General features: G+C 35.0%; 1 protein-coding gene across 8 annotated transcripts in view; it reads left to right on the top strand.

The window, feature by feature from the left end:
- The window catches only part of Trpc4 (transient receptor potential cation channel subfamily C member 4), a 132,769-nt gene that overhangs the window by 71,682 nt on the left and 37,885 nt on the right, over nucleotides 1-23,202 (top strand). For all 8 annotated transcript variants that reach the window (XM_026413699.2, XM_077792392.1, XM_026413697.2 and 5 more), the window contains one exon: nucleotides 10,933-11,269. In XM_026413699.2, coding sequence (XP_026269484.1) covers nucleotides 10,933-11,269 — 337 coding nt within the window. The remainder of the gene's footprint in view (nucleotides 1-10,932; nucleotides 11,270-23,202) is intronic.

The raw sequence follows: 23,202 nt of genomic DNA, 5'->3' as shown, positions 1-23,202 counted from the left end.
GAAATGTGAGTAAATATTTTGACAACATTTCTCTTACCTATGATGCACCAAAACTTACATTATAAATGTTTGGAGGTAGTTAAATAGTTACTCACGGTTAGCAATAATATGTCTGGATGATATGAAGCAGATTTGTTCTGCTTGCTATCAAGTGGACTTTCCACCACCAGAGAAGAATTTAGCAAGAAATTCTTGAGCATTTGCAAACCTCCTCATAGCTTTCAGTTATTTCTACTGAAAGTCTAGGCACAAAAAAAAAGGGGGGGGTGAGATTCTTATAATGGTGACCTTTAATACTGCTAATATCATTAACTTTATTTACTATCAGGTGTAGTAGTTATCTTTTTGGACTAATAAATTTAATTCCTATATTAGGATAGAGGGGTGCTGACATGGTAGAGCAGGACGTGATAGCTCATTCTTCCTCTCCCCGGTCAATATGGATCAAGAGATCAAACCAAAGTCTGAGGTAGGATGATAGGAATGGCCCAGGGACAAAAGTAGTAGTTCCTTTTGCCATGGGACCTAACTTTCTGACATTCACTATCTTTTATAATTTCTTATATGCAAATGAAAGGTTACAATGAATAGACTATGATTTTGTAGGAATTCTTTCATCTCATAATTGGGCTATTCCTAACTAATATAAGTATTTCTAGAAGGATAGTTTTAGTTTTACTTCCAGGAAAGTAAAGAAGCAATTTTGAGTACCCCAGGTAGCAGGATGGTGTCTTTGGCCTACTTGCCTGTGGCAAGGGGAGAGCTGCAATGGATAGAGGTGCTGGTACAGGAAACTATACAAACTGAACTCTTTCAGTACACTAGGATTATTTTAGAATTTACGTGAGACTTTGTAATTAAATTTTATATGCATAACTAACTCTTAAGTAATCTGCTCATGCCTTGTGATATTTAAAGGATGATTATTGAAAGCCCTTTAGAGACAGTCTCAAATTTACAATCACATAGTATTTTAGAAGCTTATACTTTGGTGAAATGATTTGGGGGATACACTTACTTTTTGGAACAGAGTGATATTGCATATTGAAAGTTTCAAGTCAAAGAACACAAGCTGATTTAATTTATCTGTATGTTCAGTAGTATACATTCATAATAACAAAAGCAAACTATATTTGAATGTGTATTTAGAGTGTTTCAATTTTATATGAGTATTAAACATTACACATTCTCTCTTTAAAGACTAAGGCCTAAAAATAATCACAGTTCTTTTATATGAGTTTTTGATATTAATATTTTCTTGCATAAAATTCCTATATTGGTATTTTATTCTCAATGTTTGGACATCATCAGTAGTTTATTCAAGGAAACGATTTATTTAGTACTGGTTTATCTTTTAAAATTACATTTCCATTAGACAAACATAGCTCTATTTACACAAAACAGCAAGCTACAGAAAAGAATTCCATTAGCATCTTTTTTTTTCAGAACAATATCAAGAGGATTAAAGAGTCTGGAGCCCACATTTGCCATTTCCAAGACTTACTAATTTGTCATCAATTCTTGTAGCATTGAAACACAATGGATTTCCTTGGTATGTGAGCTAGCTTTTCATTGCAGTAGAAAAATGTATAAGGAAATTAAAAGGAAGAAAGGTTCATTCTGGTTTATGATGTCAGATGTTTCAATTCATGGTTGATTCCACGGTTATCTGAGCCTCTGTTGAGGCAAAACCATAGAGGGAGTACACAGCCAAGGAGACCTATTCACCTCACATCAGCTGGGAAGCAAAGAGACAGAAGATCCTCTTCAAGGGCTTGACCAGTGACCTGACTTCCTTCCACTAGGCCCCACCCCTTAAAGGTTCCCCCACTTCCCAATTGCACCACAGGCTGCTGACCAGGCCTTTAGCATGAGGTTTGGGAAAATACAATATAAACCATCATCGAATTTGGCCATTACTTGAAATACTGTTTTTATTCTCTTTATAAATTCGATTTTTATTAGATTCTGAGCACTGACTTCTCACCTGGATTAAAACAGTCTACTTACCCTACACTCAAGCACCACCGTGGATCTCCTAGGAAGCTGCCTGGACTACTTCATGTTATGTTAAGGAAAGGGAAAAAATCCTTAAATGTGTATTTTCTGGAAATAGGTGTAAGAATATAAATGTGTTCTTCTATTTGTTTTTAAGGTTAATGACTTCAACCAGACTTTTCTCTGGAACTGTCATAAGCCACTAGTACCTCCGTGATCCCATAAACCTCTGCTATGTTCAGCAGTTGATTCAACTGAGTAGGCATTCATTTATGCCTCTGTGCCAGGCAGTGGTGGTAGGGATCAAGTGATGAAAAACAGCAGACTTTTCACAAGGAGTTCACTGTAATCCATAATTAAAATGCAGGAGACATGGAGGATAGAGGTAATTTTACATGTATGTTCAATGTACAAAACAAGCACTGAAAAAAAAAAAGAACAATTGAATCCAAGTTGAATTAGAATAAGCAGCTGAGTTGAAAGATAGCTAGGGATTCACCATGACAAAAGAGAACATGATGGATTCCAGACAAAAATATCAACATATTCAAACCCACCACAGTAAGAAAGGTCCCTGGCCTGGTTAGAGCACTCTCAGGGTTTTGCAAGTCTGAAGTATAAATACAAAAGTCAGGAAGAAAGGAAGATAGTGGCAAAAAGAAAAAGAAAGAAGAAAAAAACCTAAGGGCTTTGAATGCCTTGTGTAAATCTTGGTCTCTATCTCACAAAGAGATGAAATACAATCAGCATTTCAAAAGCCATCTCAACAGTGCAATGTGTAGATTAGAAAGTGAGGAATGTAGAAGCTAATAGACTTGAGCAGAAAATAGACTTAATTTTCTTGGCTTAGATGTGAAATACTATCTTGGGTTATATTATGATGATATCTCAAAATAATTCAAACTAAGGAATGATATTGAAGGAGGTAAAAACAGGAGAAAATGAGAGGCCGGTTTGATACAATTTGTAACAGAATGAAGGTGGATTATCGTTAAGGTACCTGTAGTCCCAGCAACACAGGGACAGACTTATTTTTTATTAGCTTTGTGGAAGTAAATTTGACATATGATAAACTTCACGTACTTAAATTGGGCTTTTGTGTGTGCACACCTGTGAAAAACATCACATAATTAAAATAATGAACATATCCATCATTCCCACACGTTTTCACTTACCCTTTTGTAATTCCTCTCTACATGCCCACCACTGTTCAAACAACTATTGATTTTACTACTCAGATTTTAGTTTGCATTTAATAATGTATAATGGTATCTGAGAAAATCTTGGGACAGTTTTTTTGTTTGTTTGTTTGTTTCAATTTGGTTGCTTGCTTTCTTGTTATTGTGTTTGTCTAGTTGAATAATATAATACAGGAAAGTTGTTTCACAATATGATTTTCTTGATACCAAGAAATTTATAAATCTTAACTTAGCTCATGAAAATATGGAAAAAAAGTTTATATATCATCTGGGTCAATGTATTGACAGCAATCAATATAATACATAGGAGTAGATAAGCAATATCATTTAAATAAATTATGAACTTATTGTGTGACTTTCAAGTGGTAATTTTTCAATAGAAAAAAATGTTGATTATATAACTTGAAGAATATTATCAAAACAGGCAAACTATAAAAGATTATCTTATGTTAGAGATTCCTACTACATGTGATTATCTCATATCAGAAATCAAATGTCATTAAAAAAAAAATCTATATCCAGGCCAGGTGCAGTGGTGTACACCTGTAATCCCTGTAGGTGAGGAAGCTGAGATAGGAGGATCACAGGTTCAAACCCAGCCTCAGCAATGGCGAGGCACTAAGCAACTCAGTGAGACCCTGTCTCTAAATAAAATTCAAAATAGGACTGGGGTTGTGGCTCAGTGGTTGAGTGGCCCTGAGTTCAACCCCTAGTACCCCCACAAAAAAAAAATATCCATATCCACATTTTCCCCTGTATCCTGGGAGTTCCTCACTAAGGGTACAGCACTAGACCAGGCTAAGGTCTCATGCCCCTTATTTCTCCAGTGACCAGCATTCATCTTATTCCATTATGTGAAAGCTGTATCTCCCTCAGATGGCAAAGAATTAATTCCTTGCTTGTCCCAAACTTGTCCTTGCTTGTTTTATGCCAGTTAAGATATGCAAGTCTCCAGAGAGCCCTTCAGAAGGTTTAATTGTAGCAGCAAACTGATATGGGAGACTATTTTTTTAAGAGAATCTTAAAATTGAATTATACGGGTAGCTGACTACTTGTGTGCATTCCCTTGTTTCACAAGTTTATTGATAATTTTCTTTGTTGCTTCTTACTCACTGTCATTTATCATCAATTATTGTGACAGAATAAGAAAAATGAAAATAATATAGAGCCAGGAGAGGGAAGAAAATTAAACATGGAGTGGAATAGAGGAACCTTGGCCACCATCCACCACTGCAGTATTTCCTGAGTTCACTAAGAAAATGGATGTGAGCTAACACTCATATCTAACAAAGATTGTTTGTAAAAGAGATTTATAGGGATTTAATTTTTGTGTGTGTGTTTGAAATATAGTTGGACCAAAGAAAATAGCAATCTAAATGTAAAATTAGACAACTGCTAGGAAATTTGCAGTTATGATGATTATCATTGGAATTGTGTCCTACAAAAAAAGATATGCTAACATCCCAGTGCCTAGCACAGGAGAATGTGACCTCATTTGGAAATAAGATTACTGCACAAGAAACTACTGAAGATGAAGTCACGGTGAAGTAGGGTGGGCCCTTGCTCCAATCCAGCTGGAGTTGTTTCATGAAGAGAGGAGATGATGTGAAGTGAGGTGCACAGGGAGAACACCACATGAGAACGGAGGCAGATTGGCATGGTCAGCTGCAAATCAAGGAATGCCAGCAATTGACCAGCCACTCATCAGACAGAAGGAGAGGCCAGAAGGAATTCTACCCAGGGTCTGAGAGGGAGGGTGGCACTGCCAACAAATTTATGGTAGACTTCAAGCATCCAGAGCCATGAGAGGATAATTGCATGTTATTTTAAGTTACCTACTTCATGGTACTCTGTATGGCAGCACTTAGGAAACTAATACAATGGGAAGGTACATTTTAATAAAATGTCAGACATCCTATGTTGATACAAAAAAATGGGCTAAGGAACTGAACAGACACTTCACAGAAGAAGAAGTACAATTGACCAGCAAATACATGAAAAAATGCTCAACATCTTTAGCGATTAGAGAAATTCAAATCAAAACTATTCTAAGATTTCATCTCACTACAGTCAAAACAGCAATCACCAAGAATACAGGCAACAATAAATATTGGTGAGGATGTTAGAAGAAAGGTACACTCATATATTGCTGGTAGAACTGAAAATTGGTACAACCATTGTAGATAGCAGTATGGAGAGTCCTCAGACACTTGGAATGGAACCACCATTTGATTCCAGCTATGCCACTCCTCAGCTTATACCCAAAGTACTCAAAATCAGCATGCTACAGTGATGCAGCCACATCAGTGTTCATAGCAGCTCAGTTTAACAATAGCAAAACTATGGAACCAACTTAGATGTCCTTCAATAGATGAATGGATAAAATTATATATATATTCATTCATTCAGTGGAATATTACTCAGCTTTAAAGAATGAAATTATGGCACTTGCTGGTAAATGGATGAAATTGGAGAATATTATGTTAAACAAAATAAGCCAATCCCCCAAAAAACAAAGAGTGAATGTTTTCTCTGATATGTGGCAGCTAATTCACAATAAGGGGGCAAGGGCACTAGGGAAGAATAGAGTTACTTTAGATTGGTTAGAGGGGAGTGAAGGCAGGGAGGGGATATGCGGATAGGAAGGATAGTAGAATGAAACAGTCATTATTACCTTATGTACATATGGGACTGCATGACTGATGTGATTCTACATGTACAATCAGAAAAATGAGAAATTATACCCCATTTATGTATGATATATCAAAGTACATAAATGCATCCTACTATCATGTATAACTTAATTGAAACAAATTTTTAAATAATTTCCACATCCAAAGGATAGTGCATTACCTTAAGAAAGAAAATCATCAGTAAATTGCAAGTAAGTTAGCACTCAATTTTTTTAGTTGCAGTTCCTGGAGAATTCCTACAGATGGTTATAGGTCTAAGATTCCAGTAACTAATTTCCTAATATACAGTAGTTTATTTCTTGTTTTCAGATCACCCTCCACCCATGCTTCTCAGTCTATCCTTACACATAGGGATATGTGTTCACTCAGGAAGTCCACATGGACCAGGATGGGAACAAGCAACCCTTGTACTCATGGAAAGTGGAAATCCTGTCCTTGATGATGAGCAAGAGGAAATGGTAGATCCTTCATTTTTAGGAACATAATTTTGTTTTTTTTTTAAATAAGGAAATAGGAAAGTCTATTGTTCAATTATTCTTGTTAGAAACCAATTACCTAGATTAAAGGTACATGGAGGGGCCAGCAAGGAGGGAGGAAACACACAGATGTTTGATGCATAGGCCCTGGTAATGATCAGACAAGGTAGAATAAAACCAACACCAAAGACTAATCTCCTTTCAGCAAACACTTTAGTCCCAATTCTTCCCTGTTTTGTGAAGGTGATGTCAGAGACTGGCAGAGCTTTGAGGAACTGATCCTCGGCTCCTCCTTGTACTGTTTGCCTTGCCTCTGCATTGTCACATAAGTTGGAGCAGATACAGGAATCTAGGGAGGGCATCAGTTACTGTGTGGACTCTGATGGGTTCAAAACACTCAACTCTTCCTCTGTCTATTGCAAGTGACTTAATTGCAATACAACTTCAATGGACAGATAATTAACGAATATTGTAATTAATGATAATTATAATAACAGTTATTTTGTCCAGGAAAGTTGTTTGTCAAGATAGTATACAGAGAGATTTGTTGTCAGAAAGACAGAAAGAATTTTTGTGGAGGAAAACAAATCAGAGAACATAAAAGAAAATTATCCTATTTGTGACCTTAAAACTAGAGTTGAAAAAAAATCTATTTGTAAGATCACATCTGAAACAAATACAATCTTTCACTTAAATTACTAATATGTATAAATTGGCAGGATAAAGGCAGAGCTCTCTTCTCTGATATCATCTTTTGATGGTGGAAAGAAAGCATGTAATGCATCTCCTATTTTATAAGTTCTAACATAATTTAATTTTCTCAGAATCAATAAGTATGAATATTATATGAAAATGGATGGGAAAAAGAAGAGTGACCATAAACTTTTATCTCATAAGAGCACCTAAAGTTCATATCCATATGTCTTCTTTTCTTTTCTGGATTCTTGCCCTGATGGAAGATAGTAGAGTGGAATTCAACTTCAGTAGGAATCTCTGTGGAAGACTTCCTTTAAGAGTGGAGTGCCCTTTCCGAACATGCTACTCCCTCCATACAGACAATGCAGGTGGCTCATCAGAGACTGAGGAATCAGCCCACTGGGGGATGGCCAGGATCTGGACCACACCATCCTCTCTGATTGTCATCTGCCATTCTCATCAATTGTTCACCTACCAGAATTGTCAAATGGCGGTTCCCTCAATGCTATAAAATTTCCTGCCTCCACATTTCTGTTCATTTTTAAGAAAGCATCTAGGTGGCAACCTAGAAATACTGGGCATGTTTATTTTTACCCCTATCTCATAACAGTTTGAAAGCATTTTTTATAGACACCTGCAGAGGGATATTGGTGAATGGATGTGGAGCTTGTGCCAACTTTTGCCTTTTGTGACTTGGAAAATGTGTGTGTTATCTACTGACTCAACTTTCCCATCTTCTAATTGGGTTTTGTGTACTTGTCAAGTTCACTAGTTTTATACATTCAATCTTGAATCTATTACCTCCTCCATTTCTTTATTACTTTTTCTTTTTCTCTCTTTTTTTTCCTCTGCCATCTTCAACTTCTTGTAACTCTTCAGCCCAACTCAGTTACTCAAACAATTTTGAATTTAGTCCCAGGAATTATTGAAGACGTTTAATCCTGCCCTTGCCTCATCAACACTATGAGATGGAATTTAGTTATCATCTTCTTTCCTAGTGATACAGACATTAGACATGGTGTACTAGTCTGATACACTAGCAATATGCATTGAACTATTTATTGAGCTCTAACTTGGAAATACAGATTTATTATGCATATTCAAGGAAAATCAATAGGATCTTTGATGAGTGTGAAGATGATTGTTTAAACTCTATAGTGTCAGAGGACTTGTTGGACAAGACAATTCATGCAAGGCAGACTCTAAATTTGATCAATTACTTTCCTTGATAGTTCTCAAATTTTATAGACAAGATGTTCTTAGGTCTGATTAAAACTTTATTAAATTTTTATCTTTTAATAAAGCTTATGAAAACTCAAGTAGTCACCTAGTTATTGTATTGATATCCCCTTAAGTTTGAGTTATTATCTTCTGAATGTAATTTCCTTGTAGAAAAAATAAACTAATTATTCATTTTGTGATATTATATTAATTAAAATTATATTATTCAAAATGTAAAAATAATCATTTTTATCACCTATGGTGGACCCCCCAAGGATCCCAAAATCAGTAAATACTCAAGATGCTTATATAAAAAGTTATATTGTCATAAAATTTGTGTATATCCTCTTGTTTACACAAAATGATTTTTACTTATAATTTCTACTACAATGTAAATACTATGTAAATTGTTTCTTCAATTCGTGAATGAGAGATTATAGCAACTGCTGCTTATGTTAAGGGAGTTTACTTAACCCTCTTCTATTAAGACCTTTACACTGTTCTAAATTCTAATACTGTTAACATTTCCCCCCCCCATGGGAAATGAAAAAAATAATAAGATTGTAGATGATGATTTGTTTATGAAATGAGGATTGGAAAAACTGTGTGGGAAAAAATAAATATAACTCTTAAAAGAAACAGACCTTGTTAATCTAGATCACTTTGACAGTACTCCACAAATATGGTAAGAACTCTACTTTGATTTTTAAAAGCCTGGCTTTGACCAGAAAAAATAAAGAAAGAAAAAAGAAAAAGAAAAAAAAAAACAGGCAAGTAGGGTCTGAAGAAGAGCTATTTTTTTGATTATAAAATTTAACTTTAATATCTAATGGAAATTGAAACTCGAATAAATTACTCATAAGGTAATGAAGAGTGGTCTCCTCATCCTAGTTTTGAAGAAATTATTTTATTTTATCTGTATTTACTTACCCTGTTATCATAACTCAATTCATTCTGTCACTTGGCTTTGCCCACCATGTTCGTGATGAGTAGGCACACAAGACAGGATGGGGGAAACAGTTACATAGGCGCCAATTCCTCTAATCCATATGATTAGACGCCTCAGTTCTTAAACTGTTCTTCTAATTCAGCATCCCATTTCTTCTTTCGTGCTCAGAAGAGGCATCCTTTTTGTCTATGAGGGATTGTTTGCTTCCATATTATCAAGAAATAGAAAGGACAAAGTCTTGCTTAAAGGGGATCCACAGGGTTAAGAACTGAAGAAGAAAAAGGAGAACTCAGGGGAGGGGCAGTAACTGTGAAAAGAGCAGCCTGCAGTTTTATTATAGAGAGATTCTCTCTTATGATGCCAAGAGAACTCTCTTGAGCCACAAGGGATTTAAATTCCTACGAATGGGCATTCCCTGAAGGCACTCTGCACTTTCCAACAAGTACAGGCTGTGGATCTCCCTCAACATCTTGCTTTGAATTTCCTTCTTTTCCCTTTTCCACTATACAAATATGCCTACTGGTAAGCATTTCCAGGCCATTCCACCTGGAGTTTGAGAAAACTAACTTCCTCTTAATTCATATATTCAAAGTTACATATCACACAAATGATATCTGGTCCACACTTTTTTTTTCTGCCTACTGTGTCAGTCCCAATAAGAAAGATAGTATGCAAAAATAAATAAATAAATAAATAAAATAAAAAATAAAAATAAAAAATCTGCACCAGATATTGAAACATCCATCATTACTGGATATGTAAACTTTCTTTTTTTTCTTTTTTTTTGTTTTTGGTACTGGGGACTGAATCCAGGGGTGCAACTGAGCATATCTTCAGCCCCTTTGGTATTTTATTTAGAGACTGGGTCTCACTTAGTTACTTAGATCCTCCTTGCTATGTTGCTGAGACTGGCTTTGATCTCACCATCCTTTGCCTCAGCCTCCCGAGCAGAGGGGATTACAGGCTTGAGCCACCATGCCTGACCTGGATATGTAATCTTGGATAAATCTAGAGACCACTTATAAACCCTTGTATCCTTATCCTTAAAATAAAGAAACATCCATGTTACATCTCAAATATGTTGCCAGGATAAAATGATATCATAATTGTGAAATGTTTGGAGATGGTCATTTATTGGATTTAGAGATTGTTTCCATCAAATTCAGCTATGATGATTTACACTCTGCTGATTAACATTTTTCAAAGATTTTTTCTTATTTACATGACACAATTAAAAGTATACTTGGTTTTCTGATGGAAAAGTAATACATGTTTATTATAAAAAATGTTAGAATGTCATGTATTCAAATGAAGATCAAATATAATGTCATTACCAAAAAATAACTAATTGAAGAAATAGTGACCTTTGCATTTTAATTTTATAGCATAACATGTCAGTATACTTATTTGTATGTACATGTGTATTTCTGTAAACCACTTCGGCCACTCATCAATATATTTTATGTGTATTCCTATTTCCAAGTTCCATTTCACTTTCCCAAAGATGGCCTTCAAATTTGATATTGGTTGTGTCTTGTTAAACATGTTGTGTCTTGTTAAACAAGTTAAAGTATGTTTCTAAATATGCTCAAGAAAGAATTTCCTTCCCCCAAAATTACTGTGTTCTTACAGATGAATTGAAGCCATAATATATAACACTGATTTCTGTTTCCTTTTTCCTTTCCTTCTCTCTATTTTAGTTCGTTGCCCAGCCCAATTGCCAACAACTCCTTGCATCTCGCTGGTATGATGAATTCCCGGGCTGGAGGAGAAGACACTGGGCAGTGAAGATGGTGACATGTTTCATAATAGGACTTCTTTTTCCCGTCTTCTCTGTGTGCTACCTGATAGCTCCTAAAAGCCCACTTGGACTGTTCATCAGAAAGCCATTTATCAAGTTTATCTGCCACACAGCCTCCTATTTGACTTTTTTGTTCCTGCTGCTGCTTGCCTCTCAGCACATCGACAGGTCAGACTTGAACAGGCAAGGTCCACCACCAACCATCGTCGAGTGGATGATATTACCGTGGGTCCTGGGTAAATGTGTTACTATAGAAAATATAATACAAACATGTTACTGCCATGGAATTGTATTGCTCAGAAAATAATATTAATGTTTGGCACTTAGGTATGTTTAAGATAGGTTCTGACCATGGTAGTTCCAAAACTTAACCCCCAAAGCTAAAGAAATATTTTGCAAGCTGTGGTGGACCTGCTCCCCAAAGAAAGGTAACCATAAGCTTTAACATTCCAGATTTTAATGACTTCATACCCCACAAATGATTCTCTGGGTTTGCTTGTTTGTCTTTCTTTTAAAGCTTTTAACTTTCCTCACTGACCATGTACAATCATTCTGATTTTCTTAGTACATATACCTTCTAAAAGATAAGTATAAACCACTCTAAAGAATGAGTGGTTCTATACATAAAGAACTGCAACCATTTTATAAAAGCAATTTGTTTAAGTCATCTTTGAAATGTCTATTGTCAATCAGAGTAACAGAAAATGAAATTATAGAACATGTTCCGTCTTTCTGTTTTCTCATAATAGAAAGAAAATTATTTTAAATCCTCTTCAAATCATAGTAAGGTAGAACATCTTATTTAATGAAAACCTTGTGTTTTTTTTTCTCCTTGTTATTGTAGCCATCGTTAAATTTACATTTTAATTGTTCTTTTCTGTATCCTATTGTGGTTAGCAGAGAAACATTTTCTCAAGTTAGCTCATCAGTTTAAATCCTTCTGGTATCCTATTCATCTCATTAGAAAATGTACAACAAATTTTATGATTTGCACTCTCAGAAGATCAATTTGGGTTAACCTTAGAGTTTCTGAGGAATTTCTAAATAGAAAAATCCAGAAAAAAAAATAGACTTGTCTGAATCTGAGATATATCCACTTTTCAATTTGAAAGATTATAGATACTCTAATGGCAATAAGTAAAGTTCATAGTGAGAAGACTTGATGTTTTACATAATTCAAATATTAGAGAAATCTCAAGTGAACTTTGGAGTAGATTCTCATTAATCTGAAATACATAAAGTGTGATCTTATTTCGATTAGATGGAAACTTTAGATGATCTATAAGTATCCCTTTGAATAAAATAGTTATGAAATTGCAGTTAAAGTTTATTAAAGATAAACTACTTTATTAAAGATAAACTACTCTGCTTGTTTCCACTTAAATTAAGTAACTCACAGAGGAATATATTTGTTACGTGTTTTCTTCATAGAAAATTTATTTGAAGCAATTTTTACAGAAAAATGTAGGAGGTTAAGTTTCCTATTATAGGTGATATGCATTGAATGTATAAATATCCTAATGTCCCAAAAGGAATATAGAACATTTCATTTAGAAAAATATTATAGATGCAATAAAGCACAAGCAGATGTCACATTTCTAGTCTTAATCCAATCAATGGAATTGTATTAAGTACTCTCTTTGTAAAATGCAGTGCAGTATGATTGTAATGTCAAAGAAAACAACAAAATAAAGCCCTTAGTTTTATGAGGCTTAAATTTTACTAGAAGAAGTGAGTAATAAACAAATATATTCACGATCGTAATGATAGGAAATGATAAATAATATTAAAATAGGTGTTTCAAACTTTGAATAAGTTGTACAATTAAAACAGTCATTGACAATTTTACAAAATGTCATTGGCTGCCTTCTAAATGCAAAATTTGGGGTAAAATATTCCTTAAAAATGGCTGAAAGAAAGCACATCTGAACCACAGCTATATGGTTAAATAAGACACAGATGTAATTATAGAAATTTTAATTGCAGCAGAGTGATATCTCCTAAAGGCATTTTTTTTTCCTCAAAATATTCTGACCACAGGGAGTTCAATGATCTGAGAAGTTTTTAGAAGAAAAATTGTTTCCTAGAATAAGAAAAATATGTATGGGAATGATTATCTTGCTTTTACAGGACAGGGCATGAGAAAGAATGTTTATATATCAAGCAGATTTTTTCAAATAGTTGTATTATTCATCAAGTTTGGGCAATGGTTGAGTGCCTCATAGCCAAGTCTTGAATTCTAGGTGCTTTAATAGACCCATAACTATAAGGAGTGTGCTTATATGATCCGGTTATAACGGGAAAAGCACTGGACTGGACTATGTGAACCAGGCTCTACCACTAAGAAATCATGAAATTATGGACTGTCACAGACTCTGGGGACTTTCCATGTCTTCATAGGTATATTGAAAGATTTAGAGTGGATGACATCTAAAGTCCCACTGATTCCTGTCATCCTGTGTGCTGAACTCCTATTATTAAGGAAAGAAAATTGGTCTTTGTAGGGAGGGAAGAAAGGGGTGATAAAGACATTGGGTTAGAAATACTTTAATCTTCTACAGAAGGGGTTGACAGTGAAGAAGGCATAGTCTGATTTGATGGTTATATGAATGAATCAAATCTATTTTCTTACTCAGGCCTTCTTTCAGATAATATAGGTGGTCACTGGTTTCAATTATAACAGGACATTTCATGGTTCACCCATTGTAAGGTCCTAGATTTATAATCACAAGACTGAATGACTCCTACAAACTGACCCCACTTGTTCATTTTCACAATGAGAGCTTGGAACTCTGTTGATGGGTTTTCCCCACATCTTTTTGAACTGGTTTAGGTTTTCAATCCATGTCATCTCTGTGAACCATTTTGTGTAAAGTAATAATTTTTTTTGCTACTAAATTAACTTTTACTCAAACTCAGAGGCTATTTCCCAGAACTCTGATAACTTTATTTTAAGAAAAATGCCAAACTTTATGCCTCCCATTTTCTTTACCCCAACAGAAAGACTTTTGTTTAATTGCTTTCCATATTTATGTCATTTTTCACTTTTTTGGACAGAAAATTTCTCTAATTTTAAAATTTATCCTTTAAAACTAATTCCTTTTTTTTCAAGAAGTATGGTTTTGGGGGGACTTTCTTTATTTTATACACTTTGCTGTTTCACCCATAAGAACTGTTCTCAGCCTAATGGATCTAGATATCTTGCCGTTAGTACAATGGTAATGTTTCTATGCTATTTTCAGTCTTTCTTATTGATGCTCAATATTGGGGTACTGAAACTGTGGTATGTTGAGTAAAATATATCTTTATAAGTCCCTTACTATATACAGGGTTTTATTTTTAGCATATAATATGAGGGATGTGAAGTGAATAGAACACCCATATGTGAAATTCCTTTTTACAAAAATCTACATGCAAACTAGACAAAGCATGTTATATGTGTAATGTTCACTATGAGAATTTATCTGAATTATAGCAGCAGTTTTATCACAGGTAAAGGTCTTTTATTTCTGGGGATAAAATGGAATGAGATATGAAAAAAGAAAATACCTTTGGGTTCTAGTTTTCAGGCCTTCCCAGATCCCATTTTGAATTTTTCATTAGAATCCATGGTAACTACATTTTAACAACCAAATTTGTGCCATAACTTTATTTCCCTATACCAAAAAGTATGTATTTGTATAAAATTTCCACCTGTAGACTTATGTATAATTTAGCTAAAAAATATTATAAAATTGATCCCATCCTTCCTCAAAGAAGAACTTTAATGGGGTGGCCATATTAATAAAGCAGAATTGTTTAATCTCCCATGAGAAAACACAATAGCTGATGAAGTGCCTTGACTTCACATGTTTGCCTGGAAGCATGCCACAAATAAACAGTAGGTAAATCTGCGCACACTGAGCAGGGTGACAGGAAGGATCAACTGAGGGAAAGACGGAACAGATCTAAGCTGTGTTAAAATAGCATCGATTGAATTTCTAGACATAAAGCAAGAAGTGCTCCTAATCCCCAGATTATCCATCTTGCCTATAACACGTACTTATCTAGCCATTTCTCTTTAGCAACATTGGCTTCTCATTTCTATTATGTATTTTATGTTTTGTGTTCTAAAAGTTGATATTAACAAGTCTGAAAATTTTAACAAAGCCTGCCAAATGAAGATGCAGAATGAAAAATGATGATCAATTTCTTATTGAGACATTCATAGGGACCAAAAAAAAAATCCTATGTATTATTCCTTTCTTGTGACCATTTTTATTTGTATTGGTCCTGGGAAGTGAACCCAGGACCTCACACAGGCTAAGCCTATGTTCTATCACTGAGCTACACCCTCAGCCATGTATTTTTACATCTTCTGTGCAATAGTCATTAAGATCGGATGGCTTCAAGGATTCGTATTTTCAACCTCACCTTTGAATCATCTAGCCCCTTCAAGAACTGAACAGATACTTCTGCAATGATAAGAAATTAGCCTGTGACCTATCCTCTCTCCCCTACTTGGCACAGGGCTCAAAAAAAAAAAAATCTCAGTGAACTAGGTGCAGAAACATACAGTCTAAAACACAACTGCCAAGCATCTGGTTATTAATTTAAAAGGAGTATTTTAAATTTGAAAGGAATCAGATAATCATTGCAGAATGATAGATAATCCTCATTCCTACTTGTGGAAGAAAATACTTTAAGGTCATCTTTATAGAGTTTTCAACACTAACACAGTAAAATCTCAAAAAACATATCATTTATAAATATTTAAACTATTTTGTAGACCTACTAATATTTGCCAAGTGGCTTCCTTATTGGAGACAAAGTGAATTATTTTAGATTGTGGCAATGCAATATGAACCAAATACACCAAATCTGGAATCTACAGACCCTCAGAAAATATTTGGCAACATGGTTCAGAGGTTTGAAGGAAGAGGAGAAAAGATAGGAAAAGAGGATCATACACCAGAAAAACCAGGGTCACAGTGAAAGAGGAGAGGGACACTTGGATTAGTTTTCATTACTTTAGAATAACAATAGAAGTTGTAGTGCCAGTAGTAACAATAGCAGAATCTATTCTTCCCTTCCCCTTCCCCTTATGTATGTAGCAATCACATATCAGAGACAGCATTTAGCCTTTGGTTTTTTGGGAATTGTTTATTTCACTTAGCATAATAGTCTCCAGTTTCATCCATTTACCATCAAATGCCATAATTTCATTCTTTATGGCTGAGTAATATTTCATTGTATTTATATACCACATTTTTTTTATCCATTCATCTTTTGAAGGGTACCTAAAAGTTTAGGCACAGGGATTAGTAATTTAAATGCATGTTCTTCTGTGAACTTCTCAGTAACTCTGTTCTACATAACCATATTAAACAATAGTAATATAACATTTCACAGAGAGGAAAACAGGCTTTGCAAAGCTAGGTCCCTTGGGCAGCATTAAGCAGCTAGCAAGTGGGAGACACTAGAATCAAACCCAGAGTTAGACCTTTTATTCTCTAAGAAATACTGCCCCAAAAGTGAGAGAGCAGAATAATAAGAGGCACAAATTGCCTGGAAACTTAAATCTCTACATTTACCCTTCTCTGTCTCATTTACCGGCCTAGATTTTTGCATAGATTAAATTCGTCTGTAAATTTATTAAAGATATAACACACTAACATGCACATTTGGTATAATTTAATACTGAATATCACATTTACCAACACCACAATTGTCACTACCACTACCTTCATATCCCCGCTGGGTCATCACTACTAACCTCTGGTCTAAAACACAGTGTGTGTGGCTAACACTGAAAGGAACAAGCTACACCAAGAAAGAAAGAAAGAAGTCCTCTGATTTGACCTTGAGGTGTTTCCTTTTTGGTTCCCATGTGTTGGTTGCTGACACTTAAGTTTGAATTCCCTTGCTTCCAATGATATTATTGATGTTTTAGTGTTTTATTAGTGTATGTATGTGTGTGTCTGTAAGGGGTATTCAGGAAATCGAAAAGAGATAAATATATATTGTACATATTTGTCTTTAAAATATTCAGAAGTTTATAATAAGTGGAGAGTGGTAATCTTCACAGTGAAAAACTAGTATTCATTAACTTGAAAATGTATATTTAACAGCTATTGTTACTCATCGAAAAGGTGACATAAGCAAAAACTTGGAGAAATGTTTGTTCATTATTTTCCCATCTACACAAGTATTCAACCCTTTAATTTTCTTGGGAAATTTTAAATTAAACAGAAATCCTATAAAAAGAATGCCACCAGGGTGATATAAAGTTCCCACTTGATTTTTAAGTAACTGTATTCAGGTCAGAAGTTATCAGATAATCCAGAATGCTCAAGTTCTACATTCTAATAATAATCTAAAACTAGCATAGCATCCTTTCTTAGTCAACTTTGAAAACATGTATTTCCCCGATTGTGTATCCCTACATTTTTTTCTCTAATGTTAAAATAATGATGTTAAAGCCACAGTGGTTCAAAAGTTTTTAGAAGTCTTCAAACTTAGACTATTTAAACATTCACTGCCCCATTAAGTTGATGACTCTTTGAGTATGGTCTGCTGATTAAAATCATAATAACTGAGGATTCTTATGAGAAACTAAGATTTTGAATGATTATCTTGGTTGGTTGATTCAGAAACTGCAGAGGTACTTAAACATTTAAGATTGAGAAACAATTCTGGAAGTCAATTTTTATGCAAATTTCATACTCATGAGCTAGTTTTACTAAGAAGATCTAATTCATTAACAACTGAACATGAAATGGTTTTACTCCTTCCAACCATTCTCCTCTGTTAACCTATAATCTAATATATTTTCCCTGTTCTTTAATGATATCACGATTAGATAACAATTTCCTGAAACTGAGCTATTTAAAAGCTGGCCCAGCATAGTTCAAATCAGTTTAAAGATTTATCTCTTTGCAGCAAAGTCTAAGCCCATTGCTTAAAGAACCTAGATTGTCCATCTTTTCTCATTCTCCAACACTGGGATGGAAGGAGAGATACGGAGGTTCTCTCCATTCCCAGGGTTTTAGTGAAGAGGAGAAGTTAAACGTCTCCATCCCTTCAATGGTACTCTGGTCGCAGATATTTTTCTTGAGTGCCCTATGCTTCTGGGAATTACTGAGTAGCCAGAGTGACAGGCTTTGACATACTGACTCTCCTCAGCTGGATGAATAATCTGTAGAAGGCCCTATCTTGCCTCCACACCGCATGATTCTTGAATCAGAGATTCAACTCTGACATCTTTCAGTCCCTCAGCTCCTATAAGGAGAAATCCACTCCTATTGGGGTTCTGTGACCCTAAAATGTTCCTCCTGATTACTGGAGAGTTGGCTCACACTCAGCCTTCTCCTCTAACATGCACTGACTCAAGTATCAAGGAACCTTGCCACATCAAATGACAAGAGGTTCAAATGCTCTGCTGCTGGACCCCACTGCTCCTCGATCTTTTCTTATGGTCTAGATCCAGGAAGAGAGAACCAAGCCAATTACCCAAGTAGACACCCCAGAAGAGAGTAAGATGCCATTTTCTCTTTGTTGAAATCTCTAAATATGTAGGATTTTCTTGGAGTCTCCTTTGCTTGAATTAAGGAATGAATAGCAGTGGTGAGTAATCACCTCCTTTTCTCTCTGGTATTGATCCCTCATAGTGCAAAAACTGTACTTTTCTGACCCCATGGCTCTCTTGCTATCTGCTTTCCTACTTCTTTCCCTGTGGAGACATTGAGCATAAAGGGGTGGGTGGCTGCTAATAGATACACTCCCAGTATCTCTAGTAACCTCAGATGGGAAAACTTGGCTACAATTGTCTGTAAGCTGTCCTCAAAAAAAATGGAGAGTGAGTCTCTTTTCTTCATCTTTGTTTAGTTTTTAAGTGTGATGCTGAGACCACAGGAGCTGCCCCTTAACTTAGTGTTAGTACTGCATACAATGTGAGTCTCTATCAAGTAAAACAACTTAACAGTATTGAGGTTTCTTCTTGAGTAGAATCAGGATTCTGACTAGAGACTACTGTTTTATTCCATGATTTGAAAAACAAAACAAAGCAAAATTCCAGCAGAGGGAGACGGATTCTTTGTGTTCTTTTTTATCTTCATTGATTTGATGCCTCAGCATGCAACTCAGTTTTCTAAAAGGAGTCTTCCAAGGTCAGATCCCTGACAATGTGGGGGCTTGAGTAACAGGCCCTTTGGAGTTGGCCATGGGTGGGAAGGTGACTTGCTCTTTGTTTGAGGTGGCTGTTTACTATTTGTTTAAGTACCAAGAGCTGGAGAAGGTAAGACAAGAGACCTGTTTGCAGAATTACATATCTTTCACTTGAAATTGGGGCTGTTAAATGAACTGCCTATTCCATCTAATCCTCACAGCCAGCTTTACAGGATAGGAAATAATAGAACACTCAAACAGCCCTGAGTAAAAAAAATTATGGAAAAGATTAAAAAAAAAAAAAACAGGAAAAAAAAAAAACAGCAAACACTTCCAGGCATCCACAAATATTTTGTAAAAAGAAGTTCTCTGACTCATTTGCACTATGATCTTTCCTTCATTGGTCCCCACAGCCTTAACATCAATGCACATAATTAGGACTCCACCACAACTCTGAGAAATCATGTCATCTGTTTATAAACAGCTAAGAACTATTTTGAAATGTTCCCGTTGTGGGAACAGGACAAACATTTTGTGACAGCATCTCCCTCAAGCTTTGTTCTCTTTAGGCTTTTTAGTTGCCATGAATAGTTTACTCATCTGGATGCATTTTTCAGTTAGTTTATAGCATCATCCATTTTTCTAATGGCTTATTTCTTCCAAAATTTTGTGATTATCACCAGAAGAAATGAAATTTGGCATTTCACTAACATGCTCATAGCAGACAGAAATCAATAGCCATCAGACAGGTATAGTAACACTATATGAGATGGTACTGCAAGATGGTGTTTAAAAATAAAGATTGCAAACCATCACCCAACAAGCATCAAGTAGCAGACTTATCTATAGCTCAAGTTCAGAAAAAAGTGATGGCAGTGAGTTCTCAGTTTCATCAGGATACCTGTTTTTCTCAGTTTTGTGTCTTTCAAAGATCAGGAGTGAGGTAAGATTTCGGGTGGTCAGGTATTTAATGTTTCCTCCTTGGACTACAGAAAACAAACTGTAGTATATCATAATTTAATTGTGTTTGTTGTTAGTTTTCTTTAAAAAAAAAACCCTAGAGATCATCCAATCTACATACTCAGTTAAAGTGCCATTTCCTAGAATCTACCTCATCAGAACAGAGTTTTCTCAGTTATTTGGAACTCTGAAGTTAAAATATCATTTTAGGCTGATACCATAACTGCTTCTTTAAAACTCCTTTCCAGTGTCTCTCCTTTGCCCTCTACATCAATTTGGCCATAATACATTTTTCCTCTTCAGAATGCTTTACAAAATATTTGAAGTTAGTTATTTGATGTTGTAAGTTCACATGATTTCCAGTTTGGTAGAAGCAAGGAGAGTGATAATACAATATATTTTTAAGGAGCATTTACCATAAATGCTCCTATTGCTTAGCAGGTACTTTAAAATATATTTTACTTTGTGATACATACAAATTCGTAAACAACTAAATCACAAATGCTTCAGACTCTTAGAGATTACATAGAGAGGTTCCCCTCATTGCCAGAATTTCTTTGACATACAAGTGATACAAGATATTCTAGGATCTGGATTAGATTTCTCTACCTCTATTCCAGTTTTAGAGCAACTCTAATCACCAAGAGATTGTTTCTTAAATTTGGGGCCAAAAGTAAAAAAAAAAAAAAAAAGTCCAACTTCATATCAAAAATTCAACTTCTACCTTTCTGGGGCAATAAGAGCAGATAAATCTGTCTTCTTATAGAGGACAGTGTTTTAATCTCTCATGGAAGGTATTTTGATGAACAATTTTAGTAAAATTCTGATGCCATAAATAGGAAGAAGCGGTGCCTGGCAATTTTATACAACTGGGATAGAATCCTATTTTTTGGAAGTCATATAATCCAGACTTCTCTTTGAAGAGTGATAATGAGACCTGGAGAGATTAGACTGCTTGGCTAAGGTTCAATAAAGCTGGTTGCTAGGTCAGTTGGCCCCGACACATCCCTCACCTGATACAGTTCAGTTCTAATCACTGTGACCTTCTGCTGAACATGAACTCAAAATGCATTTGTCCAGTCTACAACCACACACACACACACACACCTCACACCTTCTTACCTATATGAATTGGCAAAATTTCAAGCAAGACAAAATAATATAGTTACATTGTAACATTTCAAGAACAGGAAAATGTTGTATAATTCTAATTTATTTAGGCAATTCAGATTCAATTCAGGTTTTTCTTGGCCTTAATTTTCTTCTGTAAACTGTGGGTGTCTGCTGGATTCTGAGACTATACTCAGAAGAGTAGGAAAAGGCACTTTGGATGCAGGAGGAGGGAATGTTTCCTTGTGTGCCAAGCGATTTTTCTCATTGGATAAAGTAAATTTGGTTTCCCACCAGCTCTAAAATTCAGTGCATGAATCATGTTCCATTCTGATGTACTCCTTCCTTTGATATAGAGGAAAAGGATATTATCACTCTTGCAATTGTTTCCCTATCTTAGCTGACCTCTCATGAGATATTTATTTATGAAAGGAGACTCAAAGCTAGGATATACAATGCCTGATCTAGAACAAAGCAGTGGTCTACAGCAGACTTTAACATAGAACGCTATACTTCATTCACCTGAAATTCATTCAATTCTCATTTGGGTTATAAATTTAATTGTAACTTAAAATTTAAATATTGCATGTCCCTGATGGCTAAGGATATTGAGGATTTTATCATATATTTATTGGCCATTTGTACTTTTTTTGAGAAGTGTCTATTCAGCCAATTTGCCCTTTGTCAGATGAATAGCCAGCAAAGATTTTTCTCCCATTCTATTACTGTCTCTTCACTCTACTGATGGATTCCTTGACTGTGCAGAAACTTGTAAGTTGATATGATTCCATTTGCCATTAGAAAAATTTGCTAATTATTGCTATTATTTCCTAAAACTCTTGGAGTCCTATGTATAAAATTGTTGCCTATACCAATATCTTCAAGTGTTTTCTTGATGCTTTCCTGTAGTAGTTTCAAAGTTTCTGGTCTTACATTAAGGTGTTCAATCCATTTTGAGTTGATTTTCATATACAGGTGAGAGATAGGGATCTAGTTTCAATCTTCTACAGATGGAAGTTTACCCAGCATTGAAGAGGCTGCCTTTTCTCCAAAGTATGCTCATGGCTCCTTTGTGGTGAATCAAATGGTTATTTATGTGTGAATTTGCTTCTGTATCTTCTATCTATTCTATTAATCTATGTGTTTATTTTTATACCAATGCTTTGTTGTTTTTATTATAATTGATAGTACATTTTAAAATCAGGTGTTATAATGTCTACAACATTGTTCTTTTTGCTCAGGATTGCTTGAGCTATTCAGAAACTTTTGTGCTTCTATATTTTTCAAACATGCATAAAATGAAAAACAGAAGTATAGTAACAGATATTACCTATAGTCGGTATATTATAATATTTACCATTTTTGTTTATTTGCATCTATATTAATATCCATTCATCAATATCAGATTCATACTTTTTACTGCATTCATTCAAATTAAGTTATAGCACTATCGTGGTAAGTGTGTATGTGCAAACATATAAAATATTGACATATACAGTCATGCAATCACCACCAAAAGAGTTAGCAAACTATGGCCCAGCAAGGTGTATCTGGCCTCATTGTGGTTTTTCTAGTTTCACTGGAACACAGGCATGCCCATGCATTATTTGCAAAGCCTGAATTATTTATTTCCAGACCCCTTAAAGAGTAAGCCAGTCTGCTGGTAGTTGTGGATTTTCATAAATGTCCTTAATCAGACTGAGAAATTTCTCTTCTACTCATATTTTGCTCAAAATTTTTTGTCATTAATGGATGGATGTTAATTTTATCAAGTGTTGTTAAATGTACATCTGTAGCACTTAATGCCTGAAAATGCACATTTTCTTTCTGTTGAACATCATTGTAGAAGTTTGGGGCAAGAGAGTCAGATTCTGAGCTGACATTGGCTTTTGATTTGTCTGAAGTCAGTGTCAGGTGCCATAACACTTCTGCCTTCAGTGAGAGGGTTATTCTT

The sequence above is a fragment of the Urocitellus parryii genome, chromosome 2 (genome assembly GCF_045843805.1).
Source record: "Urocitellus parryii isolate mUroPar1 chromosome 2, mUroPar1.hap1, whole genome shotgun sequence".
Lineage (NCBI taxonomy): Eukaryota > Metazoa > Chordata > Mammalia > Rodentia > Sciuridae > Urocitellus > Urocitellus parryii.
This window is presented reverse-complemented; position numbering and strand designations above follow the sequence as displayed.